This window comes from Rhagoletis pomonella, unplaced genomic scaffold (genome assembly GCF_013731165.1).
Source record: "Rhagoletis pomonella isolate Grant_MI unplaced genomic scaffold, Rhpom_1.0 Rhpom_scaffold_00003, whole genome shotgun sequence".
Classification (NCBI taxonomy): domain Eukaryota; kingdom Metazoa; phylum Arthropoda; class Insecta; order Diptera; family Tephritidae; genus Rhagoletis; species Rhagoletis pomonella.
The window spans coordinates 89433682-89455446 of record NW_023458557.1 but is presented as its reverse complement, the minus strand read 5'-3'; the positions used below and the strand labels follow the sequence as shown (position 1 = coordinate 89455446).

Below are 21765 nucleotides of genomic sequence, written 5' to 3'. Positions count from 1 at the left end.
TTTAATGTAAAAAAAAAATAATTTTTATTTTCAATGGATTTGTATGATATTAAAGCATTTTGGTTTATTTCCTAACGAAATTTTTATTGAACAAATTTCCTCGCTTCATATTCGCGTTTTTTTTTAAATAAAATGGAAAGCAATTAATTTTTCTCCAAGTTTTTATTTTTGAGACCTGCTCTTAGTCAGCTGACAAATTAGTGACTTTTTTCGAGACTAGAGACGTGAGACAACGTACTGAGTACCAAGTAGTCTCAAAATCCAAGTTCACCACCAAAAGTCACTATTAGTGACTAGAGACCGCTTACTGAATGCCAGGGTTAGATTTATACACCATTCAGAATCATGAACATGACAACCTCCAATGTGCTTAATATGCTAAGGTTGGGGTGACTAGATAAGAGTTAGCACAATATGCCCTAATAATAACAATAATAATAATCAGAAAAATAAATTGATAAAAACGTACTTTTCTTATTTTCCAGCAATCCATGATACAAGTAAAAAAGCACAACCAGTTTAATACTGCTACTCCCTATTTTAAAATGCTAAAACGCGACTTTCCAGTACTCGTATTCTCCTTATTTATCCTCATTGGCTTCTTTGTCTTTATGAGACATGCCTTTCGTGCCAGCATTGCCATACAAGAGGGTATAACATTCAGTAATATACAACAATTAAATAGAACTGCTGACGAAGTCTTCTTCGGCGATGAGCTATTCGAGAAAGAGTTGCAACGTCGCAAATTAGCCGAACCCGATGACAGCCGTGAATTGGAAGTGTTAATCGTAACACCCTCGCTGGGAGAAGGTATTATAGAAGAGGACTTGAAATCGAAAGAGGCAGATTATGTACAGCAACAAAATAAAGTTATTGAAGAAGAACTTTTCGAGGAGGAACCAAATGATAGTGAAGCATTGAGAGAGTTGGCGCAGAAGTCCACACTGGGAGAACGTTTGAAGGAATTGCTGCATTGTGTTGATCGTCCGTTGAAGTTGGAGAAGATACAGTATGGCAAGTATTGGTTGGTGCAAAATTATATACGTGGCGAAGTGAGCACATGGATAGGTTGTGCCGATAGTATTACATTGACCACAAATGGCGATTATACATTCTTCGATAGTTTGCCAGTTCTGATTGAACGGTGAGTATTATTTAAAATTTTTACATACATATGTCCGCAGTAGCTTTTAGCTGTGGTCCCGCTCAGATGATCAAATGTTACAGCTGCACCTCAATCGGTTAAACCAAACGATATACGTAGATCAATTTAATGTTTTTACTTGGATGTTTATCTTAATTAAGTCAGTCTCGATATTTGCCTTTTCCTAGTACTCACATTAAAATATTTCGTTTAAATTTTGCAATTAAATTTATTTTGAATTTCTAACAGGTGGCAACTCTCTTCGTAATTAGTCTTGAATAAAGCTTTTTTTTTAAATCTCGAATGTTTAATAGCCATATTAAAGTATTTCATTCAACTTGTTGTAAGGTATCAAATGAAAGGATTTGGTCTGCAAATGTGCTATAAAAGGTTTTATTTTTTTTTAAGGTAGTTGCCATCTTTCTAAAAAATTTTAGGATCACATTCTTGCGCATATGTGGCGGGCTAGTATTGAAATATCTGAACTATTTTAATTAAATTGATTTTGAAGTTATGAAAATGTGGAAACCTACTTCAAAAATATCTTCCAAATAAAGTTTTCTTAAGCCTCTTTCATTTGATATTAGATTTTATTAAGATATTTAATTTAACTTGCTAATTAAATTACTTTGGAATATTTAACTCTATTCAAAAAAATTTTAAAGTAAGCTTCCTAAAATCTCTCTCTTTCGATACCCAAATTAAAATAGTGCATTTAAGCGTTTTAATTAAGGTGTATTTGAATTTCTATACAGGTAGCCAACCTATTCGGAAATACATTCGAATTTAGCTTTCTTAAATCTCTCTTCTTCGATACCCATATGAAAATATTTCATTTAAGTTGTTAATGAAATTGATTTTAATTTTTTAAAAGGTGGCAACCCTGTTCAAACATATTTTCGAAACCAAGCATTTTTAAGCCTCTGTCGTTTTAAACTCTTAGGAAAAGACTATATTTCACCTGAAAACGAAATTGATTTTATTATCTTTTTTTAACAGGCGGCAACTTTTTAAACATATTTCCGTAATAAAGCTTTCTTAAAACTTTCTCGTTTGATACCTAGATGAAAAGAATATAATTCAACTTGTTAATTATATTTATTGGAAGCTTTTTAACGGTTGGCCACCCTGACAAATATATTTTCGAAACCAAGCCTTGATTTTATCTTTTTGAACAGGTGGCAACTTTTTTTTAAAATATATATTCGTTGTGAAGTTGATTTTAAATTTTGAAAAAGGTTACCACCCTGTTCAAAAATATATTTGAAACAAAGCTCTGATTTTATCTTTCGGAATAGGTGGCAACTTTTTTAAAATATATTTTCGAACTAAAGCTTGCTTTAGCCTTTATAGTTTGGTACCCATATGAAAACAGTTTCGTTAAACTTCTTATTTAATTTATTTGACACTTTTTAACAGTTGGCCACCCTGACAAAAATATTTTCTCGTAATGACGATGATTTCTTGACGTTTTAAACTCTTATTAGAGTATTTTATTTAACTATTTAGTCAAATTGATTTTATATTTTTGAACATGAGGCACCTGCAATAATTTTTTTGAAATAAATCGTTTTTGACACCGATATTGTACTACTTTATTTAACCTATTAATTAATTTATTTGAATTTTTTTTTAAAAAAGGTGGAAACTCTCTTAAAAATATCCTAATCCGAATCTATGCCTTACTAGTAGCATTTAACCTTTTTGATATTTCGCAGATGACCACATCTTCAAGTCGAACTTCTACTATACCTACTCTGATACTTCTTCTTTTATTGTTTATTGTATTTTATGTTCTTCTCATCGCTAGTTGGCAAGCTCCCCTGAGTTTTGCACTCTTCGCGCCCGGCTACGATTTCGATGTCACCTTGAGTTGCATTCAATTTGTGCGAAATTGTCTACCTGAAAGTCAGTACATACGAGATTATGTCACTTTCCATATTTACTTTCCGGCAACCGATATGCCCAAGTATATACCGCTGACTGAGGAGGAAGCCTTGCGCTGGCCTTACGATTGTGATGACGTACCGCCATATGAAAATGTCAATCGTACTGCGATGTACAAGACGCGGCACAATATGACTTATCCTATCAATGTTGGACGTAATATAGCACGCAAAGCTGTCAATACACATTTTATTTTCGCATCAGATATTGAATTGATACCATCGCCTGATTTACCGCGCCTCTTTTTGGAGATGGTCGAGCGCAATCGAAGCGTATATTTGGAGGCCAATCCGAATCGGTAAGTTGTTAAGTTATGAATGCCTTGGTTTTTTTTCTTTGTTTTTAAAATATAAATTTTTTTCATGTACGATTTTCAGCGTCTTTACAATTCCCGTTTTTGAGGTAACCAAGGAGAGCGAAGTGCCTGAAAATAAAACTTATTTAGTAGAAATGTTGCGCAATAAAACCGCGATACATTTTCATTCAAATTTATGTAAACTGTGTCATTTGGTGCCAATGCAAAGCAAATGGGAAAATGCTTCGGATGCTGAAGAGTTAACTCTTTTTTCGCAAACAAAGCGAGAAGGAAATTTCAAGATCTGGGAACCTTTCTACATAAGCGATAATCACGAGCCCGTATTCGATGAGCGTGTGACATGGGAAGGACAATCGAATAAGCGGATACAGGTGAGTGTTGAAATTAGTATTGAATCTTTTCAAAACTTCTAAATACATAGACGAAATGGTACCTTTAGGCTATCAAATTCATAAAAGACTTTGAAAAAAATTCGTGCATACAATTCTGGGCCTTTTTTAAGTTCGAAAAGTTATAATCCAAAGTTCAGGGATACATAGCTTAAGATACTTCTTCGGCACAGCGTATGAAGAACGTACGATGAAAAAGTGAAAAAACATATTTGTTAAAGAGAGCTGGAGGTTATCTGATCAATAAAAGTGAACCAGTTCTTGAGAAGCCGCTAATAAAGCCATTGGATTCTAAAAACAATGCTTTTAGGACGGCTACAAAAGAGTTATTGGAAGAGGATATGCAGTAGATCAATCGTTTATGCTAAGAACCTATATCGATGGCTGAGTGAAAGACCGACCTGTATCGAAAGCTGGTTCAAAAAAGGCACGCACATTTTTCAAGAACACCCTATTTCAAAACTTGTTTGAAGGATGCCATGTCTCAGAATTTGGTTGAAGAACGCCCCAACTCAGGAAATGTTTGAAGAACACTGTATCTTGATGTAAATTTAATATATCGGCAGTCAAATCGGCGATTTGTGACCATTTTCTGAGATAGGGCGTTTTCGAACCGGCTGCCGAGACACAAAGGTCGATCTTCCATTTGGCCACTGATCTGGAGACTGCTTGCAAATGTTCGCCACACTACTCGCACTGGGAAAACAGCTTTGATCCACTCATTCCCTAATTCCCTAAAAAATTTGCCAACACCGTCTATAGGAGATATGGATATACCGAAGCCCCATTCTCGCTGCGTGTTTGCCTCTTGGCCAGTGCCACTTAACAGCTACTATAATCTAAATACTTCTGTCCTTTACCTAACTAATTTTTCTTTGAACGACTCCCAGCGGGTATTCTAGTATGACAGCCTCGGAATCCTCGAAGTAGGCTCCTGCTTGCCTGCCTGCATTGTCAGAGAATTGCATAAATCGCTAGACCAGATCCCGAGTTTATGCAGGTGACTTCTTAATCAGCAATGATCTGTTAAGATACCCTCTAGAATTCTTCATTGGTATATTGTTTATCTTTTCCTATTATATCCGCGCAATAGCCCGGCCTGAATATTGCTTAATATTAAAATATTTTCGTTGTGATATCTTCGTTAAAGATATATCTCTGCGCACAGACTAATGACGTAGACATCCTCTTGGTATATTCTTAGGGTCCCATGGGGACCGAGATCTTTGTTCTCTGTTCAAATATTCTGGCCACGATGGCCTTGGGCGCTTAGAGGCAAATTAGAGGGTGCAGCTGGGATTATTTCTTAATATTGACGTTAAAATATTGAATCAGAAAATCCCGCTGAAATCCGGTATCATGCAGTGTAGTGCGGAGAAAACGATTTCTCTACTATAGAGGTCGAAGGCTGTCGTGAAATCATGACAAATCCTCATTCGGTAAATGTTTGTACGGACGCGTCGAAGATGTTCAAAGGACTTAGGCCCGGAAGTTACTTGCGCGGAGCTCGATTTGAATTAATCCTATAAACTTCCGGACCATTGCAGTAGTTTCCAGGCAGAAGTATTATCCATACAGACGACGGTGGAGCTACTGAGCAGCAATCGAAACAATATAATGGTAAATCTCTGTATCGAGATTTCTTTTTTTCCTTATTTGGCGCTGGTCATCCGAAGCTTTGTGTCTCCTTTTCATTGGAGCCTGTTTTTACGTGGCGGGTTCCAAACCCAGCGCACAACCCATTGCTGGGGCAAGGGTAGTTTCGCAACCGAATGCAAGTTTATATGGCAAGCCGCTTGCTCCAAGGCAGACACCCGCTTGCAGCCTTAGCAAGTGGAGAACACACGCTGCAGACATCAGTGAGCCCATAAACCGAATAAGTCGGAGTGGCCCCACCGAAGCTCACTATCTTTCTGACGTGACCAAAGGCTCCACTCGGATTGGTTACCGCAGCTCGCACATGGGTTGCTCTCGTTGCCCAGAGTGCGCGAACAAGGACGCAAGAGTCGAGATTGAGTATAGCCGTGCAACTGTTACTGCATACCAGAACAACGACTATACCCCATCGATACTTAGGCTGCGATAAAAGTGCACCACACTTCCTCAAGATGGGCGGCAGAGTACAGGGCAGGTTTAGATGTGCTATGTACTATCACAGACGTACATCTGTACTGGATTTCAGCGCACACCGTGTCGCGGTCCACGAGCTGGCTAGCCAGCCCGATCTGCTCGGCTCGGCTATGGTTATTTAAGGTTTCTGGTTGGATAAGTGATCGTTAACTAAGAAACACTATATTGTTGGATCAGAGGCATTGGGAGGTCCACGATGCTTGCGCGATGAGCTGTTGCATTGTCGGTAGTCGCCTCTATAGCTACTATCTTCCTCTTGTGCTGCATTAAAATATATGTACTTTCTTCCTTACTAGTGGAGCCATTATGAAATTTATTCGGCGCGTCGGAACATTGTATACCCACTGGGAAAATAGGTAAGCACCTTACGAAGTAATCCATGTTTTCCCTCAGCTTTTAGTACCAAAATGGTTATCATGACCAATGGCATATATTAGTAAAGCACATATTTCAGACCCACTTTATAAAGTACGTAGAATGTAGAGCAGTCGCTCGGAGTGGTTCGTCGCTTGGAAATAACTTCGGCGGCACGTTATTTTGTAACTGACCGCGTAATGCGTCGTGCGAGGTGTTCATGTTGATAATTTTGATACTAAAAGCTGAAATAAAACATGGATTACCTCGTAAGGTGCTTACCTACTATCCCAGTGGAATACGTGGTCCCATTTAAAAAATAGAAATATTTGCCACATGTATGTATACATTATTACTTATTTCTTATTTTGTGCTTTAATTTTTTATTTACAGGGCTATGCCATGTGCTTACTGGGATATGATTATTTCGTACTTCATCCGGCATTTTTGGTTCACTCGCCGGGTATAAAATATTTCGTTAGAAATTCTCCACGTCTCAAATATGTACCAGGCACGAATAGACTCATTAAGAATGTAATACAACCGGAGTATAAAATTTTATATGGCATCAATAACAAATGCCGAACGTGATATTTAAATATAAAAAACGTGTATCTATTTATAATAAGAATTTTTCGCCTAGCTTTCAGTTGTAATTTTAGTACTAAGCATACAATTACTGTATTTAATAAATTAACTAAAAAACTTTTAGATATTATTTGAAAGGGTTTTCGTTTATTTCAATATTATTGCCTATTAATAAGTTAATATAAAGCTACAATAAACACCGAATGAAGACAGCTACAAACCTATATGAACAGATAATTAAACGTTTTTTAAGCACGGGCATTCCCACTCCGATATGTCCTGAATAATGAAATGCGCATTTTTACGATCTTAGTAGTTAGAATTTCTTGTAAATCCCATTAAAAAAAACCCAAATATCTACACTTGGAGAATGCCAGTGATAGCCTGTATTTACATCGCAGATTCTGACATGCGCGAAATATAGGTCAGCTTCTAGCATATGCCTCCTGGGATCATAGTTTCGATAGTAAACGAAAAGGAATTGATTGAAAAGTAAAATAAATATTTGCTGCGCTCGTCTAGCTAGTTTCTTCAAGTGTACCCAGCTTCTGAAAGACATAATTTTTACGAATAGCTTCTACTTGATAGAAATACACTAGCTGACTTGACACTGAGTGCCAATCGCTTATCAGGACTTAACGGTCGCCAAATAAAATGGCAACAAAGCATCGTATTTTGTTCGACTATAGACAGGAGTAGAAACTCACTATGTCGGTATGAGGGCTTTAGACGGAGAGAAAGTAAGGCGCTGAAGAGCATAATATTACCAATATTTCGATCGCAGGTCGTCAAGTGCATAGTAGGCTACCAAAGCCAAACAATCGTGAGCGTATGAGATCAAGGATGCTTCCCCTTCCTCAAGATGTAAATGTAACAGCATCACTAAGATCAATCTCGTTTTTGTTCACTATTTAGTAGGTATAAGGTACCTCAAGCGACTAGACCTTCGATTGGAGGCATTTGCCTGGCACTTTCTGATACAGTCAAATACTTGGGATTGATTTTAGATGGTAAGATAATATCGAAGAGAAAGAGCGAAGGCGGCTTTAGTGGCTGAATACAGTTACTAGGGCAAAATACGTATGCAGGTAAGAGATGGGGCTTCTCTCCCAAAATTATTTCCTGTTTAAATAAAACTATTCTTAACCCCATTATATTTTATATATATTTATTCTTTGTCTGGTGGAATTCACTTGAGAAGTACTTATACGCTAGTCGGTAAGTTGGAGCCAGTACAACTATCTGACATCAGCATCAATTGGCTGCTGTTGTGCGGTTCGAGAGATCCATATCTCCTGTAAGGAAACTCTGGACTACTCTGTCGGTCGCTTAGGAGTATTAACTTGTCAGACTTGTAAGGTTGCAAGGCAATATTGATATCGAGGGAAATTGTTTGGCTAACGAAGTGGCCAGACGTGGCACCCTCGAGCAAGTATCATCAGGAAAAAAAAGAGAGAGTCGGAGTTCCCTTAACATTTTGTGAATTTCGCGCAAAGCTAATTATCTCAATTCTGGTGTATGTATTAACAGAACACTGTCGGATAAGGACTCAGAAAGTTTAACAAAACATCACACCGGATCTGGGTGACAATATTTCCTTTAAGATTGCCTAGCTTTTACTAGATTGCGGTTAAAACACTTGGGAATTTCCAACCGGTCTGGATTAGCGTTGCTGGCGAAACTTCGTTCTCGGCACGAAGGAAAGTACGCCAGCAGCAAACCTTCGCTGTTTTCTCTGTTGCCGAAGTGTGATTTATCTGTGGATACAACTCCTCGTTTTGACATATTTACCTGATTTGACCCTTATTCTTCGGTCCAAGTTAGTTAACAAACTCTGTCAAGGTTTGCATTGGCTCCAGCCCTCTTGACGCTTGGCATCTACCGAAGAATTGCCCGCTTCAATAGCTCACACATATTTCCGGATGACAAAACGTGGTTATCGAGTGAATTGTTCTTATTCGCTATTACGTTTTCTCGGGTTGGTCTGAATCTAACGACTAACCAAAGCTCACACACATAAAAGGAAAACTTAAAAGCCCTCCAGCTGGGTTTCAACTCTTTTTCACTTTAGGGTTTTTATTAGTAAACCAGTTGCCGAATCTGCAAACTAAAATGCCGTATGCCTGCATGCATCACCGGGATTGGTCTGGCTTCGCCCTTGAAATTGGTTGGTCGTAATTTCCCCTGGCCATCCGAATAGGACGAAGTATGCTGAGCTCATTGTGAAGATACTTTATCAAAGCCGTGTCAATTAAATTTTATTAAGTTTTGACACGTAGGTGCAGTGGTCCACGGAAGTTTAACCAGAAGATTTATTAATCATCATGACTATTGGGCTAAGGAAAGGTGGTCTAATGATGGTCTGATCATGTCAAGGTCAACGGATCCTTTGATCCTATTGCATTGGGAGAGATGGTTCCTTTTTTTGCTGACTCTATACGTATAACAATCTTGCATTTGGTTCAATATCTGGACATCAGTCGCGACAATCTTCCATGTAAAGAAATAAAGATTTATCCACTTTACAGCCTCTGCCATTTTATTCACTTATGTGTAGTCACAAAATATCTATAATAATTTTAGTATAACTTTGCAATATTTTCTCCTCTAAACCGGTTCCGCGTTCCATACAAACAGAATTCCGTGCCCATTTTTTACCAATTCGGCTTAATCATCATCGCCTTTCGTTGTCTTCCGACCATTAACTCCGACCATTGCCAATTATTAAATTCAGCATTGTACTCATTCTGTTCTGACTCATATGTCTTGTAAGCTTGTGGTTGCAATTGTGGCTGTTGTGCAGAATTGCGTTGCTTCTTTTCCACTTGTGGCCCATACGAATTTCTATAATTTGCAGGTAAAACCGCGATTACTGGCATGGCTGTGGTCAACGCTTTGCCTTGCCGTCGTTTCTGCTCATCAATATCACCGCTACTTGGTGTGACCAGCACGCGCACATTCTCTACTGTACCATAGGCATGTTGTAGCGAAGCATTTGCATAGCTTGGCGGTATTTGCGGATTGAATGGATCATCACCATAGAGTTTGCGATAGCGCGCAGTGTGTACGAGTTCGATGATTTGAAAGAGAGCAACACTGGTGGCCCAATTGTAGCCAAGGTATACTAAGCAAGTGAGCAAGAAAAAAAAATTACATTTCAAAATTAGGTTCTAAGAAAATTTACCAAAAATGCCTACTTACATATAAGGAAACCACCCAGCAAGGTTAAGGCGATCAAGATGCCTAAATTTAGTTTCTTCTTCAAGATAATCATCAGAATGATATGCGTAGCGCAGGCCTGCATCACACGTATAAACTCGCTGATCATGAAGGGAAGTAAAAACCATTTCTTAAGCTACAATCAGGGAGAGAAAAAGTAAGGTAAGTTTTTTTAATACATACGGTAAAAATAGCTGTGGGTGGATTCCGCACGCGATTGAAGTGAAACCTCTTATTACCCGTGTATACAGACGTACGAAGCCCACCATATTAAATGAGACGTTTTCTACATAATAAAGTACGATTAGCTAAATCTTAATCTCAATCGACATCTTAATTAAAATCTCAACCTTATTTTAAATTTAATCTTAACATAAATATAAATTTTAATCTTAGTCTTAATCTTAACCATAATTTTAATCTTAATCTTAACCTCAATCTTAATATTAATCTAAGTCTTAAACTTAATCTTAATATTAATCTTAATCTAAATCATAATCTTAATCTTAAAATTAATCTCAATCTTAATCTTAATCTTAATACAACAATTTTATTGAACTTGAGGCCTTTTTAATGAAAACTATTGTGGAAAAACAACAATAATTTATTTCAAAATAGTTTTAATTATAAACGGCCTCAAGCTCAATAAAATTCTTTAATATAATTGTTATAAAGCCATAAATAACAAAAACAAATAACTTAATCTTAATCTCAATTTTAATCTTAGCCTTTATCTTAATCTTATTCTTAATGTTAATCTTAATCGTGATTTTGATTTCAATCTTCATTTTAATCTTAAGCTCAATCTGAATCTTATTTTTAGATGTATTAATATTAATATTAATCTTAATCATAATCTTAAGCTTCATCTAAACCTTGGTCTAAATCTAAATATTAATCTTAATCTTTAGCTCAATCTCAATCATAATCTTTATATTAATCGTAATCTTAATCTCAATCTTAGACTTAATCTTAATGTCGATCATGCCCAACCACCCTCGCCATCCCCACCTTCCTCTGTTGCTTTTTCATTTCTTTGCAGTGGGAAATTAGAGCCCAGTGGAGAGAAGATTCACTTCAAAATCTTTGGATATTTTCCTTAAGGTACTAAATTGGCACTCACCTTCAATGCACCGAAAATTGCCAGAATACACCAAATTATATGTACTGCTACAAAAGTAACAGCTGTAGCTGTAAATCCTTGGGCATCTGTAAGGTGGTAGTAAGTGAAGTTTTTTTTATTAAAATTGACAGCTGAAGCTTTACTTTTCATTGATTAACTAGTTACTACTTCCACTTATTAGTTACTACTTTCTTCTTCATAATGAATACTTACCACTCATTAAATATTTTCTACTTACTACTTACTGTACCACTCTACGGTACTTAACTAATACCTGCCACTACATATTTACTATATATCTAACAAACCTACTTTTTTCAACAGAAGACAGTGATGATGAAGTGATATATCGCCTAGGACAAGGAGTCTCTATCTGATTATCGATTCATTGAATTTCGACTTAGAACTGAAACTTGCCAAGTGCTAAAAGGTTGGAGACCTCGAAAGGCGGACTGGGAAAAGTTTGAGTTGCGCCCCGATACGAGAATGTTAGAACTCCCTAAACTCAAAACCATTAAATTAATTAAAGGGGCGACCAGCAATGTTACCATTACTTTAGTTGGTTACTTTGTGCGCTAAGAAGAAGCAGGCAGGGAAAAGAGGTCCAACGGTGGAACTCTGAGCTTGACAAGCATCGTAAAAGGTTCACAGAACTTCTGTGCAAGAGGCCAAACCTTACGCCAAAACTAAGTCTTTATAGAGACTTTTGCAGTGGTATTGACAACATAAAAGAGTCTGCCAGGCTGTGTAAGATACTTCAAAAGAACCTATCGGTTTGGCTGGACTCTTGCACAGAAAATCCGATGGATGTTATATAACGTATTAGCAGGCTAGGTTCAGACACAGACAGAAGTGGACAGCACGTCGAGAAGAGCCATCAGACTAAACTAGTACTTGGCATCGCGGATGGTATCTGACAGGTCAGCGAAGTTTTCTTTAGCCTCCTTTAAGTACTTGAAGTCACTAAGCCCAGATGGTGTATATCCGAACATTCCAAAGGGTGGAGGAGATCAGCTTGTAATAGGTTTTTAGGAAGCTTCAAGCTGTAGAAGTTAAACAATACAAGGATATGACTCCACCCTGTGCGACCTATAGTTTAATCTTTCTTGGTTTGGACGTTTGGTCTTGAAAAGCTATTACGACTGGTGGCCACTCTGATAATTCCCTTACAACCGGTTTAGTCTCTACGGTAGGGAGGAGTCTTCAATATATTCTAGTAGCGTAGAATAAACGACGGTGTCAAACGTATTCTTCCTTTTTTAGTCCCAACGCTACAAGGATTGTTTTCGCGCAGGTTTCGGTTAAACCCGCTTACGAACGCGAAACGCAACCAATCTTCGCAGACGTTTCAGTACGAATCCTGAAGCTTTGAGGGCTAGTGCGTTCATGTTTATCAAGCAAATGCAAGGAACTGGATGAACATCTTTATCAAGGACGTCAACAATAGCTCAATACTTTCCCTGAGTACAACAGGCAGAGTCCCAACCGGGGGACTCGTAGTCATTAATTAAAATTAAAAGAGAGTCGATTCTTTTGTCTCTGAAGGAATCACAATGGCCAAGTTTAGCATTATATGTATTAGCGTGAGCTGATGTGTACCTCATCTACTTTCAAATGCGAAGGACCCACTTATTTTTCTGTGCACAGCGGAGAAGATTGTAAAAACTCAAGAATTCTTAGTTCGTTTTGCAATCGTAAAAGATGTGTTTCAGATTACGCGGTCGTATTTAGGAAAAGGCAGGGCAGTGGTAAAAAAAGTACTTGATGCTCATTACCTCCTCTTCGTTCCTTCAACTACGGTAAAGGTCATTATGAAGCCTGTACGCTCTTCTTGTATTCCCGAATGTGGCCGTTAATAAAACCGACCTCTGAACTAATGGAGAGACAATTAGGGAGAACTTGAGACTCATAATTCGTTTGAATATAGTTTGCTTAACGGCATTTGTGGCAGAATTAAACGACTACACATTAGTTCTCTTCCATGTCAGCTATTTCGCAAAGCTGCCTCCAGGAATATTGCTGTGCCCAGGAACCCAGACTGCATTCTTTGTGCAACGCGTAGCTAATTAGCTTAGAATAGAATACTATTAGAAGTGAACAGCCTTCTTTATATCTTTTCATTCAGTTTAAAATATCCCAAACTCCTCCGGCAGGTTTATGCTTACAAGTAGTTATTCCATACGGATTTTGCTGCCGACTTTATTTTAGCCCAGAGCTGTCGCTAAAGATAGAAATGGCGCACTTTACCATTCCCAAACGGCGATTCTTGTCGCTGTACTGGAGTTAGTCGCAGTAAGCACGGAGAGAGCATTTGGTGCTTTGTTGGGGTTGGAGGGAAATACCCGCGGGAAAGGAATATTTTCCACTTTGCTTTTGGACACGTTTTTGGCCAGCGTTCGTCGCCATTTTGTAACTCCGAAGTGTGGAATGGGACTTACGCCAGCTGTGTTGGCTGATACACTATACAAGTTCCATTTCTGTCTGTAATCTTTTTTTTTTAATATGGTCACCGTATGAATAAGCTTTATTTAAACTGGTAACTCCGTTTCATCAATGCCCTGTATGATGCTACTTCCTCAAATACAGCCATTAAATAATTTACTAACTTCATAAAAAGTAAAGAAAAAGCAACACTAATGCAATAAATATTTTTTTAACCTTTTTTTTTTGACTTACGATTTTCGACCCAGTTTAAAATTTTTAGTACCACACGATTTTCGCCATGTTGATCATCATTTTGGAATAGTTTTATTACTGGATCCAGCAAGTCCATGCCCATTGAAAGCAGCAAAATTGCCGGTATGAATACCTGAATCTATGGAGAATATACATATATATGTACATATATATATATATATATGTAAGTTTAACTATTTGTACAAAACTTCCAAAAAGTGCAACAAATTTTCACCTAAATTTCAAACTTTTTTCTCAGAAGTACTTGAATTTTTCTGAATACACAGTTTTATAGCCCAATCAATTTTAGTCTGATAATGTGCAAGTTTCAAGTGACTGAAAGTTACCGTTGATTTTTTAGAATTTTTTTCTCCAACGGTGTTGCGGTTTTCATCCATATACAAATAAATTGAATTTATTCATTATATGGAAGCCAATGCGACAAACAAAATTCTAAAAAATTAACGGTAATTCGTAGCCACTTGAAATTTGCACATTATCAGACTAAAATTGCAGTGGCTAAAAAACTGTGTACACGAAAAAATTCTAACACTTCCGAGAAAAAAGTTTGAAACTTAGGTGAAAATTTGTCGCACTTTTTTGAAGTTTTCTACAAATTGTTAAACTTGGGTTCATATGGGGTTTGTTAGAGAAAGAACTGTATTTTAATTGAAAATTCTTAAAAATAAATAAATAAACATAAGTAGCACACAATATCACTTTGAAATGGCGTGCTATAGATATGACCGATACTGTACATACATACATACATACATCCATACATAAAAAAAAACATATGTATGGATGTGTGTATAAACAAATTTGACCTCCCATTTCTATATGCATAATATATTAACATAAAAGAAAAAACACTCACAATTGCAAATGCTGCCACCACTATGAGACCCAAACGCACGGAACAATAGAAAAGATACGTTTCCATCCATAGCATTGTGATTAGTTTACATACATATGTATGTGTGTACTTCTACGTTTTTAAGAAAATACACACAAATTTATACCAAATTTGCGGCCACATATTTTACACAGATTTATTTATTTATTTATGTTTCCATTTTTATATTCCTGGTGTTTAGATCTATCACGTTCACTTTGCTTTGCCTAACTAAAACTAAGTCAAGTTCAGTAATACATATTTAGTTGCTAAAATACGCGTCGGTTGTTAGAGTAAGTGAATGAATGAATGACGTGACACGAGATAAAGATCAGCTGGGGTATGTTTTTTGTTGACCGCTTATGAAAAACATGAAAAATTCATTTGCGTTTAGATGGAAGGAGAAGCGGGTAATGTGACATAGGCGGGCATATATACATACATACAGTCCTCCTCATTTGAATAGCGCACCCTCTTTCGCCTTAATATTTACAGTTTTTTTTTTGTTTATTTAAAATTGATAAATGTTTTATAAAAATATAGCATATTATATGTATAGCAAAAATCATTTAAATTCGATTTTCAAATCTTATAGAAATTAAAAAAAAAAACAAGGAAAGTAGTGCTCTATCTTAATAACTGACAGCTAATAAGCTTATAATAATTTTAGAAAAATTTCGGGTATGCGATTGTTAGCCAACTCAATCCTAGTGCAATAAAGTGCAAGTTTCAAATATAAAAATTCTGTCGCGCATACTTTGTATGGAAGAAAATGCAAATAAAAAAAAATTTACGGTATTTTATAGCCATTTGAAATTTGCACTTTATTTTACCAAAATTGAATTTACTACAAAACTGCATATCCGCAATTTTTCTAAAAATATTATTAACTTATTCACGGCCGGGCCCTTTGTTGACGTTTTTCAAATTTGTATACAATTTTTAGATTGGATTTATACGTAGAATATGCTATATTTTTATAAAAAATTATAAAAATAATTTTTACAAAAAGTTATAAAAATAAATGAAAATTAAATAAATTAACCTAGTTTACAAAACCTTATAAAAATACTTGAATATTAAATAAACCTAAGGAAAACTGTAAGTACGAAGGATTAAAATTATGAGCTATTGATATGGTGAGGAGTGTACAATTGTAAGTATTTGTATACGTGTATAAATAAGTAAAGGAATGAATGAAATGCTCATACACGAACATACGTTACATACGTAAATTTACATATATACATATATATGTATATATGTTTATTGGTGGAAGGAACAATTACGCGGTTGAAGTTGGAAGCATGAAACTGACGCCCAATAAATCAGTTTGTTTCGAGAGAAGTGTACTTTAATAAAAACAAATAAATATTTTGCGTATTTTTTGGGTTGTTGCTTTGACCACACGTCGCAACCCTTTCCAAAAATATAAGCCATGAATTTTTAATATTTTGCAAATTGACACCTTTTTTTAATTCAAATTTGCTTATTAATTAAATTGACTCTAAATTTTTGGGCAGTTGGCAACCTTCTTCAAAAGCATTTTAGACAATAAGCCTACTTAGACCACTCTCATTTGACACCCATATTAAAATATTTAATTTGTTGGTAAGATTGATTCTCTAAAAATTAAAACAAAGAAATAAAACCTTAACTTATTTTCGATTGACACCTACATATTTATATTAAGAGGTTGAAATAAGCATATCAATTAAAGTAATTTGAACTTTTTGAGCAGATGACAACCTTGTTCAAAAGAAATTTAGATACTAAGCCTACTTAAATCCTTCTCCTTTGACACTTATATTGAAATATTTAATTCTATGTGCTAATTAAGTATATTATTAACCACTTGGCAACTCTATACACAAACATAAATCAAGTTATAAAGAATTTTTAACATATTTTCAATTGACACCTGTGCATAATAAACGGTTTAAGTTATCTTTTTAATTAAAGTGACATTAAAATATTTTGAGCAGGTGACAACTTTCTCCAAAAATACTATAGACACTAAGCTTACTTAAAGCGCTCATTTGAAGCATTAAAATATCCATTTGTTAATTAATTCATTCTGAACTTCTAAACATGTGGCAACCCGCTCTTAAAATATTAATAAATAAATAAGGCCTTTTTAAATATATTTTCGATTGACACCTATGTATTTAAAATGGTTTAAATACGCTTATTTATTAAAGTGGGGCAACCTTAATTAAATCTCTCTTGTTCGGTATTCGTAAATTATATTAATTTAGAGTTTATAAATAGGTGGCAACTCTCTTGAAAGTGTTTTCGATATAAACCTTTCTTAAATTACTCTGGTTTCATTACCATAGTAAAGTATTTTATTAAGCTTCTTTATTAATCTAATTTATATAGGCTATAATCTATCTGTGTGTCCAGTTTTATTGCAATGCGTTCAGCCATTTTGGTATGAGAGAGGAACAAACATACTCTCACAGGCGCTCACTCACAAACTTTCAGATCTATGATATTAGTAACCCGGATTATGCTAGTAGCCGTCAGCATTAAGCATTTGATAAGGAAGCTATACCAGATTTGGCCCTTCAATATGAAAGCATACTACTCTTATTCTACGTAAGACGGCGCCCTTAACGCAAAAGTTCTATAATTTTTTACCTCGCTTTTGTTAGCTTCGGATGCAACTATGTAATAGTTGATAATGGAAATTATAAAAGCGAGCTTTTAGTTTTTTAAACTATACTTTTTTTAGTAATTATGCCTAGCGTTTAAAGTTTTGCCATAAAAAAAGTCAAAGTTCAATTACCTACTTAATTGTTTGAAAAGCTCTTTTAAACCAAGTAGTTGCAGTATTAGAAAAGCTCGTCCTGAAAGTTTAATTGGTACTAATAAAGCTTTTCGTGTTTGCAAAACAGTTTGGAAGCCAATAAAAGCACAAAATATGTTGGCGGAAATCGCGCACACATTTATATTTTAAGCTCATCGATTCCAAGAAAGGAGCTTTAGCGTAAGGCGATGATTAGTGGGTATGAGGATAGAATATGTAATATGTACATGTGAATTAACCGAAATATGAAAAGTGAATGTTAAAGTAGTTAACCCAGTGGCTTTAGCATCTAATTCTGCATACTTCTGATCGCCCTAAACGGTGTCGTAATTCAAAGTGGAAAGAAATTCAAGGAAGCAAAAAATACAATATATAACTATGTACAGTGCTTTGCTATTCGTCAAATAACCAAATAGGATCAATCAACTTAGCAATGAATAAAAGCTGTCGTATACTTTGAGGCGTCGACAGCTATAACTTCATTCATCCATATACATACTTACTTGCAAATAAAATAAATCATCTACCAATCCGCAGACCAACATTTCATAACTGACCGCTCCCTTAAGGAGAAATGTCTATGTACATATAGCCAATGAATTGCCTCAATCGACCATTAAGTCCAACGTTTTGAATTTATGTACTGAGGCGTAGGGCACTTGAAGAATGTAAACGAAGAGTGCAAAGGAACCGAGTGGTGGTGAAAGGTTAGTGGCGCAGAAGTTTGTTGCCATTGAAAAGCGATTTGTGCATTATAATAGCGGTGACTACAAGAGACGCACGTAGGGTTCTCAAACGTCCATTGAGCTCTGTACTGTATTTATGCACATACACACCCATGGAAGTGAATGGCAGTGCCCATTGTATTGCCCACTTACAGGCACCTTATGTGATCGGTCAAGCAGTATAACCGCCTCTGTACCGGGTGCAATAACTTAGCACATTTGCATAATGTATGCAAGGAAAGGCATTTCGTTTCGAAGAGGGTATGGGAAAGTTAAAGAAAGTTTTGACCAAAAAAAAAAAAAAAAGAGAAAAATAACAACAAAAAAATCCAAATCAAATAAATACTCAACTTAATCAAAACATAATAAAGTAATAAATAAAATAAAATAAAATAAAATAAAATAAAATAAAATAAAATAAAATAGAATAAAATAAAATAAAATAAAATAAAATAAAATAAATAAAATAAAATAAAATAAATAAAATAAAATAAAATACAATAAAATAAAATAAAATAAAATAAAATAAAATAAAATAAAATAAAATAAAATAAAATAAAATAAAATAAAATAAAATAAAATAAAATAAAATAAAATAAAATAAAATAAAATAAAATAAAATAAAATTAAACTCGAAAATAAAAAGCACTCCAAACATGATCCGTCGAATGAAACAGCTGAACAATACCTAGATACTATCCGCCAAAAACTAGCTGTTAAGTCAAACCGTTTGCGTAGGTATACTCTATCAGAAAAGAGAAGAACACAAAACATATCATTTCAGCGAAATGAAAGAGGGTTTTATAGAAACCTTAAACGCAACAAGACTGAAGATATAACCGAAGTACCTAGCGCCGAGCAAATCGAAAGCTTCTGGAAGTCTATATGGTCAACCAGCACGAAACATGCAACCGATTCAGCGTGGATCCACGATGAGTACAAGAGAACGGAATCTATAAAAGCTATGGAAGACGCGACTTTCAGTGAGGCCGATATCAAAAAAGCTGTAGAGAGCACTCAAAATTGGCGGGCTGCAGGGCCAGATGGTATTTATAATTATTGGATAAAAAAGTTTACATGCACACACAGTATGGTAGCTCAACACTTTACGAAATTCCTCAAACATGAATCCCAAGTACCGAACTTCTTAATGAAGGGATGTACATATCTGCTACCAAAGGACCCAAAAGATACGAAGAACCCTTCTAAGTATCGCCCCATCACGTGCCTATGTACCCTATATAAAATTCTTACATCTTGTTTAGCCGAAAAAATATGTACTGATCTTGATACGCACAACATTCTAGCCATCGAACAAAAAGGATGTGTTAAAAACAGCAAAGGCTGCAAAGAGCAGCTGATAATTGATACAGTCATAATGGAGCAAGCATACCATAATCAAAGAAATATTTATACATCTTATATCGACTTCAAAAAAGCCTTTGACACTGTTCCGCATTCTTGGCTTTTGGAGGTTTTAGACATTTATAAAATATCGCCGAACATAAAACGTCTTATGCAGCAACTTATGAACTCATGGAAAGTTACTTTAAAACTATTTCATAACAACGGACTCATAAAAACCGCTCCCATACCTATTAAAAGAGGTATTTTCCAAGGAGATAGCTTGAGTCCGATATGGTTTTGTCTGGCGCTAAATCCACTTTCTTCGATACTAAATGCGTCAAACTACGGCTTTAGTTTAAAAGCACCGCGTGTATCGCAATATAGACTTTCACACCTACTGTACGTGGATGACATAAAGCTATATGCTGCAAATGAACGTCAAATGAATACGCTACTGGAACAAACAGAAGATTTTTCAAATGATATAAAAATGTCGTTTGGAGTAGAAAAATGTCGAAGATTAAGTGTGGAAAATGGAAAACTTATAAGGCGAGAATTTGAATTAATGACTCATGAAACTGTAGACTCGATGACAGAAGACGACACATATAAATACCTTGGTATTTTACAGGCTAGGAGGATGCAGCACAGTGAAATAGTTTCAGCCATAACTAGTGAATACCTCCAAAGAGTAAAGAGCTTGCTGAAATAATGCTTGAATGGGAATAACCTTTTTAAAGCCATTAATGCATTTGCGATACCGGTTTTAACATACACCTTTGGTGTAGTAAAATGGTCCGAAACAGAACTGGAAAACGTCAAGAGAGCAACAAGGACATTGTTGACAAAGTATGGCACGCATCACCCAAAATCGGCAGTAGAACGTCTCTACTTGCCACGTCGACAGGGAGGTCGAGGGATGGTAGACATTAAGCAATTACATAATAAGTGTAAACAAAGCCTTCGTTTATACTTCCACAACCAAGAGAACAGCCTACTCCAAACCGTGTGCAAAGCCGATTTAAAATATTCACCATTAAATCTTAGTGAATTTTCTGCAATCGAATTAATATCAGGAACGCAACATATCCAGTCGCTCATGCAAGACTGGAAAATGAAAGCGGTTCATGGCAGATATCCACATGCTCTAGACGCTTCTGAAGTAGATAACGCTGCTTCCAACGAATGGTTAATTCACTCCGGCATCTACGCCGAAACTGAAGGTTTTATGATCGCTATACAAGATCAAGTTATTGCGACTAGAAACTACTCGAAATATATTATGCGTGCTTCCGTTGAAAACGACCTATGCAGACGATGCCAAAAGCAAACAGAAACCATCCACCACATCACAGGAGCTTGTGTCACGTTAGCAGCCACCGAATACTTAACCAGACATAACCAGGTGGCAAAAATTGTACACCAGAGTCTAGCGATACAACATAAGCTAGTAACGGAAGAGCTGCCGTACTTTAAATATACTCCAGACGCTGTAATTGAAAACAGAACGAGCAAGCTATATTGGGACCGATCAGTTTTGATGGACCGTCCAATGCCACACAATAGGCCGGACATAATAGTGGTCGAAAAAGAAGTGAATCAAGCGTTCCTCATAGATATAGGCGTACCAAATACTCACAATCTTCAAGATTGTTATATGGAGAAATACAGAAAATACCAGAGCTTAGCATACGAGATCAAGGATTTGTGGAAATTAGAAAAAGTAGAGGTGATTCCAGTTATAATTTCGACAACAGGAGTTATTCCAAAATCATTGAACACTAGCCTGGAAAAACTCAACATGGTAGAAAAGCGAAGGGCCATACAAAAATCTGTGATATTATCTACATCATCGATAGTTCGTAAATTTCTGAATATAAATTAGCATTAAGAAACAGAAAAGCTTGCAACTGTGTAGTATTGTCAATATCCGTTTGTAACCAATCTGAAGATTATATTTCTCTTATACTACTTTATAATCAATAGTGTTAAGTATTTTGTTGTATACCAACCAATACTTGATGTGAACCCGTAACGGAGAAACAATAAAAAATAAAATAAAATAAAATAAAATAAAATAAAATAAAATAAAATAAAATA

At 35.8% G+C, this 21765-nt stretch overlaps 2 protein-coding genes across 2 annotated transcripts; one reads left to right on the top strand and one right to left on the bottom strand.

Annotated features, from left to right (window-relative positions):
• Window positions 1-491: 491 nt before the first annotated feature.
• LOC118736680 (beta-1,4-glucuronyltransferase 1) lies at window positions 492-7005 on the top strand. The gene is made up of 4 exons (XM_036466719.1): window positions 492-1144; window positions 2955-3389; window positions 3469-3778; window positions 6674-7005. Exons 1-4 carry the CDS (start codon window positions 492-494, stop codon window positions 6869-6871), a joined length of 1596 nt encoding a protein of 531 aa, XP_036322612.1. The 3' UTR covers window positions 6872-7005.
• Window positions 7006-9390: 2385 nt separating this feature from the next.
• On the bottom strand, window positions 9391-14838 carry LOC118736679. Its single transcript, XM_036466718.1, has 5 exons — window positions 14764-14838; window positions 13887-14025; window positions 11211-11296; window positions 10070-10223; window positions 9391-9992 (listed from the first exon to the last, which is right to left on the bottom strand). Exons 1-5 carry the CDS (start codon window positions 14836-14838, stop codon window positions 9523-9525), a joined length of 924 nt encoding a protein of 307 aa, XP_036322611.1. The 3' UTR covers window positions 9391-9522.
• Between the last annotated feature and the right edge of the window lie 6927 nt (window positions 14839-21765).